Source organism: Haliaeetus leucocephalus, unplaced genomic scaffold (assembly GCF_000737465.1).
Source record: "Haliaeetus leucocephalus isolate CR32 unplaced genomic scaffold, Haliaeetus_leucocephalus-4.0 Scaffold526, whole genome shotgun sequence".
Classification (NCBI taxonomy): Eukaryota; Metazoa; Chordata; class Aves; order Accipitriformes; family Accipitridae; genus Haliaeetus; species Haliaeetus leucocephalus.
Window position 1 is genome coordinate 7,350,554 of NW_010972962.1, and position 12,998 is coordinate 7,363,551.

General features: G+C 41.6%; 1 protein-coding gene across 6 annotated transcripts in view; it reads left to right on the forward strand.

Moving 5' to 3' along the window:
* Positions 1–12,998, forward strand: part of TTC7A (tetratricopeptide repeat domain 7A) — a 181,237-nt gene that overhangs the window by 39,078 nt on the left and 129,161 nt on the right. For all 6 annotated transcript variants that reach the window (XM_010576506.1, XM_010576507.1, XM_010576509.1 and 3 more), the window contains exons 9-10: positions 7,358–7,495; positions 7,926–8,009. In XM_010576506.1, coding sequence (XP_010574808.1) covers positions 7,358–7,495; positions 7,926–8,009 — 222 coding nt within the window. The remainder of the gene's footprint in view (positions 1–7,357; positions 7,496–7,925; positions 8,010–12,998) is intronic.

The following is a 12,998-nucleotide window of genomic DNA, read 5'->3' on the forward strand; positions in this document are numbered from 1 at the left end:
GGGAGGGAGTAGATCAGTGCTAGGTAGTTTGCTGCTGAAATTCACTCTGTTCTTCTGTTTGTCTTGCCTTCCTAAGGTGAAGTTAACACCTACTTCACCAGGATCTGTGCGACTCCCCAGAAGATGTTACGGGAGTTACAAGAACTGTTCCTGTAAGGGGGAAAGGGAGAAAAGAAATTGCCTTTAAGGTGTTGTGAGCCAGACCCTACTCAGCAAGCCTTCTCTGGCTCTTAGTGGTGCTGGGTTCTGGCTTGGGATGCTGCCCCAGCTTTTCTTCTTATTCCTTTAACTTGCGTTGGAAGGGAGCCACTTTGCATATTCTGGTGGGATGAAATGAGAGTATCTTCTAAAGGGGTAATTAAGGGTTCCTTCAGTATTTCACTCACTCTGCCTCTGAGCCTAAGTATGTAAAAGTTTTTCAGATGGCCAGAAAGCCTCTTCCATAGCTTTGAAGATGTTTCTGTGGTTATATTAACACTTACAGTGAAAGACTGGGGCCTGTTTCCTCCCTGTACTCTCCTGAGTTGCCTCCTATATTCTTTCTGTCCTGTTGAAAATGGGAACCTATTTTCATAAGCTAAGGCATCCCAGTTGTTGAGTTTGGCAAGTGTTCCTCCTCCATGCCAGCTGTTATTTAGTCACAGTGGTTGGCTGTAGAGATCTCGTGAAGGAATCTAGTGAAACAAAATCAGGCAGCCTGAAGATTACCACAGCCAGGGCTGCCTTTAGTGGGGGGTTGTGGCCTCTTGGCTAAATCCTCATTCCTTATGCATAGCCCAAGCTATGGCATGGATGAGCTGTGTTTGTGAGAGGAGGAAAATGCTCTCCTTCAGACCAAGGAGAAGGCCAGCTGGTGACAGCCTTTACAAGCTCAGGCTGTAGTAGAATGATGTGTTCCCATCACATGTTGGAAAAAATGGACTGGCCTATTTTTAAACCACTAGTCCCCCTCCTTACTGCATTTAACCCATCAAAACCAGTGGCACTGTGTTTATGGGGAGAACTGAGGGTGTATTGTGACTTTCTGCAGTGTGGTTTCTCTGCATCATGCTATCAGTGGGAACGGCCCCGATTCCATCATCGGGAACTCTGGCGCTTTGTGCTGCAGAGTGTAGGCAGGGCAGGCTTGGCAGGACTAACCCTTAGCTGCAGTTTTGTTTATTTTAATAACCATTCTCAGGAGTATTCTGGGTTGACTGCACTTCCCCTTAAAGTTAGCCAGAAGTTTCTCAGAGCCAGGAATGGAACACTTTCTATTAATTTTTGTTTATTTTTGAGGTAAAAAAGTTCTTTGCACTTAGAAACATTCTCTTCTTGAATCTGAGGTCCAACGTACAGTCTAAAATCCCTTTATTCAGCCCTGGCAATGCTGGCTCTTACAACTGGGGATTCTGGCTGATGCTGTCCACCAACCATACCAGGTAACATGAATTATTTTTTTTGGCTCTGTGTTCACTTCACTCATACTGGAAATCAAGTTCCTTGTATCCAAAACTAATAAATTCTGTGCCTGTGTAACAAAGATTAGAAATGTCATCCCCATCTTATCTCTGATTTGAATCCCTAAAGGCGATTTGACCTTGGAGCGCCTGAGAGCACAGAACAGATGGTGAGGGGGAAAGTAAGATGCTGGGACTTGTCTTTTTCTTTTTACTGGTGAGAGCAAACTCATGGCTGTGAGCATGCCTTTAACAGAATAATATTAAACCCATGTATTTTTAAGCACAGACATAATTAAAATCTGCTAGCTCAACAGTTCCTAGCTTTATAAAATAATGCTGCTCAAAAAATGGGTTGGTGAAGGAGAAGAATCTCATGTTGCTTTTGTAGGATTTTTTTTTTTTTTTTTTTTAATGACACCAAGCCCAGTGATGATACAACAGCTGGATGACCATCATCAGTATTTTACTGAGGGCTATTGGGCTATGGCAGCTGAAAGAGACAACTGGGGACAGGATTGCCTGCTCTGTTGGATCCTGCCAAATCACAGTTGTGCACTTATAATAGCAAATGTTTCTAGTGGGAAATACACCACCTCTGTTAATCGCCTCTTGACTAAATAGTTCTAATGTGAGTTGCTGGAGACAGGGTAGAGAGCTTTTTCCTTCTGTTTTGCAGTAGGAAGTCTTGTTTCCAAACTTGGAAGGAGGATGCAAATTGTTGGAAGATAGCTTTCTAAATGCTGATTATTGATAGCAAATATATGACTTTGTTACCCAAGACAGTATCCATAAACAAACTTCATTACTTTCTTCCCCTCTCTTCCTTTTGCGTAGGGTTGTTGGGCTGTTTTGGCTGGGGGGTCATATGTCTGTCTTGCTTTCCGTGACATTTCCAGAATTAGTTCTGCTACAGCACAAGACGTTAAAATATACCTGGTGAGAGATAAGATATATCTATATGGTCATATTTGATAACCAATAATAATGGGCTATTTTGCTGAGATGTCTGAATGGGGTACCAGTGACTTGTGCTCTGTTGCTTACCAGAAATGAGATGGATGCCACACGGTTCACAAGGCAGTAAGTTTTCATTTGCTGTGCTTCTGGTCTGAAGTGGAGCAAGTCGTGGTATCTCTGTAACAGGAGTTTTGGGAGCGGCTGGGGTATGGTATTTCCTCCCTGTTCTACCTGCTCCCCATTTTCACAGCAGCTTTGCAGTCAACCCTGAATATTTTCTTTGTATATGTCAATGAGGGGAAACTTCAAGTGCTGTGTAGAGATTGTCAATAACTTAAGTGAAAAGTCCATAGCCTCTTCCATGTGAATGGGTCCTTGCCATTGCGAAGAATTCATTCGTTTTGTTGGCAGTACTGGCAAAACAGCCAGCATGGAGACCCAAAGGATATGGGCTAAATATTTCCCAACTCTTAGCAGTAGAGGCATCAATTGCATGATTTCAAAGGCTTGTTGTCAATCTTATACACGTGGCATTTGTTTTTTCTCTCTTAATGCTAGTATTGAATCACACCAATTACATTATTACAGTACACTGTGTAAAACATGCTGCCATTCTGTATAGATGGGTTGCAGTGGATCTGGCAATTATGTCTGTTATGAAAAGACACAAGTTGAACATTAGAATGGCCATGAATTAGGGGGCAGGCAGCAGGCACTCATTAAAGATTTTAATTGCTTTCTTTTTCTTCTTTGAAAAAAAAAAACAAACCAGGGGGAGCCATGTTTCAAAGTGAGCAATTTAAGGATACTTCATAGCTAATTGCTGTGAGAAGGGGCTGCTACATGGAATATGTTCTATTGTAATTCATATGATTGCTTGGCATTTTATTAAGAAGCACATCTTTGTACTGTGGTAAAATTTTATTTTCTACAGTGTAACTGAGTGTGTAATAACTGCTGAAGTAATGGCAGTTTGGATTTGCTTTGGCTCTTTTCCTTTCTACATGTAATAAACATGCTATAAATAAGTTGTAATTATCAGGGCCATTGATGTACAGCAAATCCTCTGTGGATAGATGGCTTATCTAGTTTGCAGGTAGGTATATTGTCTATGTGGATAGGAAGGTACAAGCTGTCTGTAGCTCAGCAGAGTCCGTAGTTAAATTGCAGATCCTCAGAAAGGCAGATCTCTTCCCTGCTGTTAGAGCCAGCATGGGTCTGAAGACACACCTAAAAAGCCCTGCTGAGCCCCAGGTGGTTCTGTGCCTGGTCAGGTTGAACACCTGAGTTGGGCTTCAGGCATGATACAGAGACATCACAATGGCTGAGTGCTGGGTCAGCTCAGGGGTACTAGCCTGTGCTGGAGCCTTTTGGATGCGTGTGGCCTGCAGACAGGCTGTGTCCCTGGGCTGCGGAAGGGGAGGGCTGAAGGTGCTTGCTATCCTGTGTGCTGCTCAGTCTGGGCTGACTACAGGATGTGTCTTATCTCCCCAGATAGGATTGGTGTCATGTCTGAGCCACCTGCATGCACAGCTACTGGTGTCTAATGTGCAAATGCAATGCGTCTCTGGGTTGTTCCATTACCTAAGAGTACCTCAAAGGGGCATTGACTGTGTATTTTTGCCCTGTATAATGCAAGTTATGCTAACTCCTGATGGTGAAACTCCTGTTGGTTGCATTAGTGACCTTCTCCATCCCACACAACAGCCTTGAACAGAGGTTCTCTTCTTTTAATGGTGTGACTCACCATCTCTCTCCGTCCTGCTTGTGTGCTGTGAGGCGTGTCTGGGTGGCAATAGGAACAGCTTAAAGGGAAGAGTCATGCTGGAGGTGTTGAAAATGTATTTGTAGCTATGTTTTACTGCTGCTTATAGTGGAGGAGGAGGAAGTAATGCCGTAGGACAAATTGGGAGTTGCTGCTTATGTTATTGATATACTGTTTGGAGATCAGTCTTCTACAAATAACCCTTCTTCCACTTGTATTCAGAAAAATTAGTGGTCTGAAGCAAGAGAAACACAAGTATTGAAAAAATGTTGGAGTAAATGGCTTAGTATTTATGCATTCTCAAATACAAAATGAAGTATCTCTCTCTCTATACATTTCAGTAAGTAAAATTCCCCATCCAACAGAATCGGTGTATGCTGCGTTGCAGTAACTCTACAACTACTTTGCAGCTGTACTTACCAGCAACTGTCAGGTTTTCTCACTGCCAAACTGAAGTTTACAAAACCAAACAGGTAAAGACAAAAAAATATTGGCTAATGATGATCTGGGTCATGGTACCTGTCCTTCTGTGAGAGGCAGGCCACAGAAACTTGCCAATTTCCCTGAGTGGGTTTCTAGGAAGTGATTCACATTCCCTTCTCCACCCTCCCGTATGTAACACTACAATAGTAAGGGATACCTTGAGCCTTGGGATGAGGATTTACATTACCGTGTTAGACACACTCCATGTTCTTGCTACTGTTCAGTCAGTTTGGTATGAGGTTTGCACCTTTTGATATTGTTTGGGTTTTTTTTTATCTCTGTGATAATGCAGGAACTTTTTGTTTGGGTTTGGTTTTTTGGTTTTTTTTTTAGCAGCTGGAATTAGCAATTGGAAATAGGTTCTGTATTAACAAAAATGGTGGGATGGAAGTGATGAATTTGCTCAGTGGCAACTTTAATGCATGCAAGTATAGAGAGCAATAGATTGCAGAGACCTTCTGTGGCTTTGAGATGTGAAAGCTTGAACAAAATAAGCAGGTTTATGATCTTCTTGGAAGGAATATTAGTCATGCCTATGCATATTTTTTTTTTAACTGCTCTCTGCTTAGGTAAAGTACGATACGTACGGTATGTTCAGTATGACTGCAATTTTAGAATGTTGCATCCTTGTAATATGTCTCTCATTCCTACTTATTGCAGGATTTGGGCATGTTCTTCCTTCTAGTACCAATATCTGTTAGCAGATGTTAATGGATACTCACCAGTTCTGATTAGTTTTCTATCTCTCCTAATGCATCAACTTAAAAATAATAAAAAATCATAGCTTGGTACTAGATGGATACCCAAAAAAGCATCAGGCTATAGCTGACTCTAATTGGAGGTTGATGATGGGATTACAGAGCATGGTGGTGCTATCTCAGTAGCTATTTTCTACAAACAATTGTCATAACAATGTAACAGGTGCAGAAAAAATTGTTAATGCCATTGTATATATGTAGGAGGATTCACTCCGCAATAAGGATCATTCTGTATATGCTTTGTCTTTAACTCTCTGAAGTAGCAATCCCAGAATTGTTTTGTACATGCCTTTAACTCCTTCTTTTCTTCTAAAGTAGCAGTCTTGGGTTAAATCCAAACAGACCTTAAACATGGGGCTTTGGGGTTTTTGGGGGGTTTTTTTTGGTTTTTTTTAATTTTTATTTGTTAGTTCTGCGAATAAAGGTAGATGAGCTATGCATTTGTACTCTGGTTGCAGGATTTTCTCTTTGAAGTTGGTTTCATTCTCTCGTGCAACCTGTTGCTCTGAACTATTTTTAAATCACAAATTACATCTTTTGCAATAACATGAAAAAGAAAAATACTTTTGTGTCTACAAGAGTTGGTGAAGGTTTATTTGTGCAAACCCTAGACCGAGTCTGACCTGTCAGTTTGCCTTTAACTGCAGTCTCCATTTAGCTCTTGGTTGTGATTGCGTTAGTAGTCAGTAATTGTGTTTGCTGTCTTGGCTGGAGGCTGTGATGAAGAGTGCTTGGAACTGGGGCATTACACAGGTAATATCATGATGAAACAGCTGCAGTTTAATCATAGTGAGATATGCGTGGGCTTTACAGGCTGCATATTCTGTAAATTTTTATTTCACTTAATTCCCGTGTTTAAACTTTTTAGGAAAAAAAAATCTCCCTACAATTAGAAGGAAATAGATGTAAGATTATAGCAGTAAGTATTAGAAAATAAATGTCATAACGTTCCTGCTTCAGGGAGAACACACTTGTTGGCCTTTGCCCCAGGTGAAACTGCTGGCAATCTTCTTCATTTTTCTGATCTTTAAAATGTCTAGACCTGAATGTCTGATGTTGCACCCCTTAAACTGCCCTGGGCTTCTCAGCTGAATCTGTGCTATCAGTCAGTGCTAGCACTCAGTGGCATCCAGCACTGCCTCTCTCGGAGGTTAGGCAGTCTGGGTGAAGTCCTCTGTGTTCGGAAATCAGAGGGACTTTCCTGTTTACCCTTGGATTGAAATCTCCCTCTTTGTGCTCAGAAAACAGAGAGGCTGGGATCTTGAGATAAATCTGAGTCTATGGCATATGGTATTTTGGGACATCCTCACAAATTGCTAGACTGATCATTTTCTGTCAAAAGTAATATTTCTTTTTGATCTGGGCTGAGCAATGCACTGATAGATTATGCAAAATTAACACTTATAAAATTATTTTAAAAAAAAATTTATTTGGTATTGTGTTGCCCAGACCTCTAATGGCATTAAATTGATGACAGGCAAATCTGATTACTAAGGCAACCTGCTCAAATTAAAAAATAAAAAGTGTGTAGTAGAAAAGAACAAAACCACATGCTATTGGGAAGAAGTCAAGTGCAGACACAGAAGGTAAAGTATCAACTGTGGAAGCAGTTATCACAGTTGCAGACAACTGAAGTAGTAAGGAATGTGGTTTAAGGATGGCCTTGAATTTTTAATTATTGAGGAAATGGGACTTGGTAGGTCTGTTTCCTAATGCTCTAATTCTGTGAAAGAAATCCAGATGAGGTATTCCTAGCAGTTCCTTTCTGTATGTACAGCTATCTTCTTGAGTTTGCTTCATGTAGATAAAAAGTATCTCTGTGGAAACACCTTCCTTATGAATCTCGAGATTATTTTAAACAAAATGTCACGGATGATGGGTGGAACTCCCTCTGGAGGGGTCGGTTGTCCCTTGCTCCTTTGGTGTCTGATGCTTCATTTTTGTCTGCCCAGGCAAACCGGGACGCAGTGATCAGCCGAGCCCCAGACCAGCAGGATGACCGAGCTATCAGCCTCCGGGATGCTTCTGCAGTCTACGACCTCCTCAGTATCACGCTGGGCAGAAGAGGGCAGTATGTCATGCTTTCTGAGGTACCTCCTGGCTTCTGCTGAAACTTCCACTGGAAACGTGCAAGCAAAGCCCCTCTTTGCATTAACTTGTTGGGGAAGGTAAAAATGAAGCACACTAGTTGGCAGTTAGTAGAAATAGCTACAGACCTATGGCAGCACAGGCCAGAAATGTGCACAGAACTGTTTGAGTCATTAAAATAATTTATGTGTAGGCACTTGAACAAATTGGCTGTCATTTGAAGTGATGGTGTATGCTAACAAGGCCTATTAACTGAGAAGAGGAAAATGATGTCGTTAAAAAAAACCCAAAACATTAAAAAAAAAAATCACTTGGGCCCTGGACCACAACAGATTATTTTCTCTGATTTGACTACTGAGGCAAGCGGCAGTCTTGACAAAAGATATTAAAAAAAAAAAAAGCCTGATATTTCTCCCAACATTTATTTCTCAGTGCTTGGAGAGAGCCATGAAGTTTGCATTTGATGAATTTCACCTCTGGTATCAGCTTGCCCTGTCCATGGTGGCTTGTGGAAAGGTAAGGTTCAAACCAAAGGACTCAAAGGGCATGTTTTCCTCTGGCAGAGTGTATCTAGCTTACTTGTTTGAATGAGTACAGTCATGTATTTTGTGGTGGTAGGTCCCACCAGAGAGGTACGTAGAAGGACAGTGCTCTCCTTTTAGACTCTGATTGCACTTTGTGATCAGGTGTGCATTTGGTATTAAGTACCATTACTCTCCATGTAGTGTTTGCTTCTCACTATCAAGTTAAAAACAGACTTTTTACATAGCTGTGGATTGAAAAGCATTATACAGCTGTCCATTCTCTGCAGGTTTCAACATAAATGTGCTTCGTATAAGAAAGATACTGATGTCTACAACTGTCATCAACTCACTCTGTCTTTGGGCAGTTGAGTTAACCTCTCTTTAAGCTGTGGTTTCTCCATCTGATCAAGGAAATGTTAATGCTTTTTCATAGGGAGCTTGCAAGGATTAATATTTTTTAAGTGCTTGGTGCAAAAGATACGGTAGAAAAAGAAACGATGTGTGAATGTTTGGAATGACATGTGTTTTAGCATAAGTTTGGGTTTGGTTTTGGTGTTGGTTTTTTTTTTTTAAATTAGTGTAGTATTTGTCAAAGTCACCAGTTAACCACTGAGATGGCTGAAGTCTGCTTGCAAAAGGTAGGCAGAGACAGCAGGAGCTTTTCTTTATTAGTCTTAAAAGAGTAGGCTTCATGCAGGAAATATGGATGGTACAAAATTTAGCCTGTTCATTCTGGGGGTCCCCACCTATGCTTTTAGGAGGTGTGAGCAAATTAATGCTGTGTGGTAGCAGACCACTTAATATGGTCCTATGTTCCGTGCCCATGGAGTGTAGGGGAATCCATGTGGAACTGGGCAGACACCACCAATTAGCAGTCATCTACCAAATGGTAAGTACTGGCCTTTTATGGCTGTAAGCTGAGTTGGAAACAGTAGCTTTGGCATGGAAATGGCAGATGAATATACAGTGGCATGCTTTTGCAAAGAAGTTGTCATCTTGTGATGTATAAGTGGCAGCAAAGCTTGAAAGATGTCTGAAGGGATTCCGTCACTTCTGTGAGCATAGGCAAAGCTTTATCTTGGAAGACTGTCTGTTGTTACGCATTATACTTCAAGAAAATTGCAGAACAACCAGTGAAAGTTTAATAAAGAGCATCAAGGACAGCTAAGGGTATAATAAGCAGGACTGTGGAAAGATTGAAAGAATTGGATTTTTTTTTTTTTTTTAACCTTAAAAGGGAGAAGGAAGTCCAAGAGAAACAAGTCTTCAAAAGCTCTTAAAAGAAGGGGTTAATCTTGTCTATGGTGGGTAGGACAAGATGTGACAGCTTCCAGTTGCAGCAACACAAGTTCGTGTTTCCTATTAAGAGGCCGAAAAATAGGGATAGTGGTACACTGGAAAAAGATTCCCTGTGGAGGCTGTGTGAAGCCTGCATCACTGGGGGTCTGTGGAACACCCTAGGCAAATAGAGGTCAGTAGTGACCCCAGAGTGAGGCACCAGGGGTGTACTTCATGGGACCTTGCAAACTCTGACTCTGTTCTGGGACTCCAGTTATCTCATAAATCGGCTAGATGTGTTATAATCCAAAGAAGATACCGAAACTTTGACAAAGCATATTAGATCAGCAGGGAGCTGAATGGAGATGTTTAGTGAGAAAGAGGCTCACAGATTCCTGTAGGAGTTTAGTACAAGCATTTCAAAATCCAATTCCAAGCATGGAAATGATGGCTAGACTCAATCATGTATAGGGAAACGCGAAGCTACTGGTGGAATACTTAAACAGTGAGCTTGGTGCCATGGTGCTAATACCTTGCACTGGCCTATGTCAGGTGGGGGGTTTACAAGTCAGGTCTGGCTCCCTTTGGCATTCACCTGGCGTTAGCACATTGTTGCCCTCTGTGCCTTTGCAAATCCTCTGGATACCTGATCTCTTGATACTGAGGACAACAATGGCTAGATTGGCTATGATGGAAAGGCGTAGCATCTTCCTGTGAACACAGGACTTGTCTGGGAGCTTTATTGGCTTTACAGGTTATGTAACCTGTTTCTCAACAGCAGATAATACTGTAGCTCTAGTAATCTGCCAGAGAGCAAATCTAGATTTTAACTGCTGATGGCTGAGAGAGTGAGTGTATCCAGAGCATAATTGTGGTTCAATCTTAGATTAGTATGGAGGAGGGAAATGTGGCCTGATCTTTAGCTTCTAACAGTTTGCATGAGAACTCTGTCCTTGTCATTATATGTTTGCATACCTCCTCACCTTCCCTAGAAGTCACTGAATATTTGGTACTTAAGAGAAAAAAGAGCAACACAAGTATCTGTATCTCTGTAACTGTTCTATCTTTTCAGATTTTCAAGTATGTTATGTCTTTTTGCCTGTACTTTAAATATTTACAAGGTAAAATGGCCTGATCTTGCCTATTGATGTAAAAGCTCTAAATGTTCTGAGCCCTATATGGGGCAGAGGGAATTCCCTTACCCAACAATCCCATCTGTGCAGTATTTCACTTCTAATCCCAAAGTATTCTCTGAGGATTCCTGTCATATACTCTGCAATGCGTCATCTTGCTAATGGAAGATGTGGCTTACATTGTTACATTGCTTCTCAGCTTGATAGCAGGATAGAGGTCATTTAAAAGTAAGTGCTCCAGTCTAGCAGAAAGAACTGATGAGAAAACAGTGCGGTCTGTCTAGACTGCAGAATGCAGAGTACACTTGAGCTTTTATAGGTAAAAGATTTTCACCTGTCTCAGTCACAGCCAATTCCTGATCTCATTTCTTGGTAATGAAATCTCACATCCTGCAGTGTTACTTGTTCTGCAGTACAGCAAATCATGCTCAGGGTACGACAGGAACAGTTTTATCAACCTGTAAACGCTGGAAACTTTGGTCTCTCTTTTTAACACGTTTTTTAGGATTTGCAAACTCTGACCTTAAAAGTGCTGCAAAATCCTATCTTGCCCTCTATTCTACACTGCATTTGACTGGTGTTACTTTTTTTTGTATATTCATCATCTTCAGGTTACGTCAATCAAGTTGAATTTCAAACTGTTTTCTTCCTCTGCCAGCCAAAAAATTGCCAAATGGTGACTGTCATTTTTCACAAGTGATCAGTCTGAATGTCAAGCCAGCCACCTAGGCTCATTACTGTATGTAGGGTTGAGTTTACACATTATTCTAAAAAGCATGTGTCTTAACAAAAATAGGCACATCATTTCAGTAAGTTCTTACAGAGCAAGTGAGGCCTTAGGGCTTCATAAAACAGTGAATGAAAAAGCTCAGAGACAGCTTCCTGTCTGTCTTCTATCCACTTAAGCTGGAAACAATGCAGTGACAGCAATTTCACTTTCCTGTGCTTCTCAACAACTTGCATAATGAGAAAGATGGTGTGGTCTGGTTGTTTTTTAACCCATTCTCAGGAATGCATGTATACCGAGCTGTACGTTTTCTGAACAAAAGGAGCATGTTTATTTAAATGATTAAAATCCACCATGAAATTCGAAAGACTTTTGTAGGCAATTTTAGACGAAATGCTGGGAAAGCCTAGACAATGGCAAAGACATAGTGAGAGATGTCCTTTGTCACCAAGTGCAGTTCTGGATATGCAAGAGAAAGGTTTAAACCGGTCTAATGCAGCACCCCTGTTCTTCTGAACTGGTGCTGGAAAACTGAATGCTGAACTCTTCACAGCTGCTTTAAGTTGCTTCTACTGATAATAACCTTTGTGATGTGATAATATGACAGCCAGAGACTGAGTGGGCACAGCAGCTCCCTGGCTCTGCCATGCATCAACAAGCTGGAGTCTGAGTGGCAAATGGTATGATAGCTGGATGCCATCTGGCAGAGTCCTCAGGCAATGAGATGAGTCCTGCTGCCGGAGTAAAATGAGTGCAGTAGGTTGCATCTGCTTGTCTCAAGATTTTGAAAAAGTGACCTGTATTCAGTAGAATGGGGAAAAGGAAGGACCGAACTCTTATTTACAGAGTAGAGAAGACTCTGTAGTCTTCACAGTACAGAAGAGAGAGACAGCTGTTTGGGGCAGACTTCTCTGCTGCTGCTTTTCAGCTAAACCGTTTCCACTGGAGGTCGTGGAGATTACCTGCACACAGCCCTCCGGCAGACTAGGGTAGCTCTACCAACGTATCTGAAGTTGGAGGCAAAATTGTCATAGTGTCTAGGTGATATGTTGCAAGCACAAGGGATGTGAAATAGGGCCCCTGTGCACTTGCAAGCATTTCCCTGGCCTTGGACCAGTTGGATCAGTTACATGTTCCCTCATTCAGATTTCTGTCCCCTTCCACACCTAACAGCCTCACACAGGACCCAGCCTGGGTGTCCCAAAGTGTCACTGGAGCTATCTGGGAGTAGAGACTCACGTGCATCATGGGATTGGGCTCTAGCTTAAATTGACAGTACTTCAGAAAGTCTTCTAGATCTGGATCATGTGTGTCTTTTTTTACCTGTCATACTGCTTAAGGGAATGATAAACTGATTTGCCTTGAACAATGTGAAGCAACATTGATGCCTCTCTTCTACCTACCAACCAAGGAGATAAGATTTCTATTTAGTGACAACGATGTGCCATTTTCCTAAGGGTAGTGAGGGAGGGATTTTTCAAGGATAGCTGTGAAATTATTCTGTGAACACTGAGTCTACTTAGTCTAAAAGTGCTGGGTACCCTAATTGAGCCATTCAACTAGCAGCAGTCTTACACTGATCTCTCATGTCCAGTGGATGTTTATTATTATTATTAGCATACGCAGTGTATAAAACCATTTTCATGCTCATATTTAATGTTTCTGCTCCCAAAAAACACAACACAACTTGGTTAGTGAATTAAAAGCTTTAGGATGTGTGTTCCTTGAGAGGAGGAGTGTTACAGTCTCAGGCCAGCTGAGGGAAGTGTGAAGCATCTGCTAGGAGAGGATAATCTGCTCTTAGCCCTCACCCTGTACACTCATTTAGGGGATGAAGTGCAGC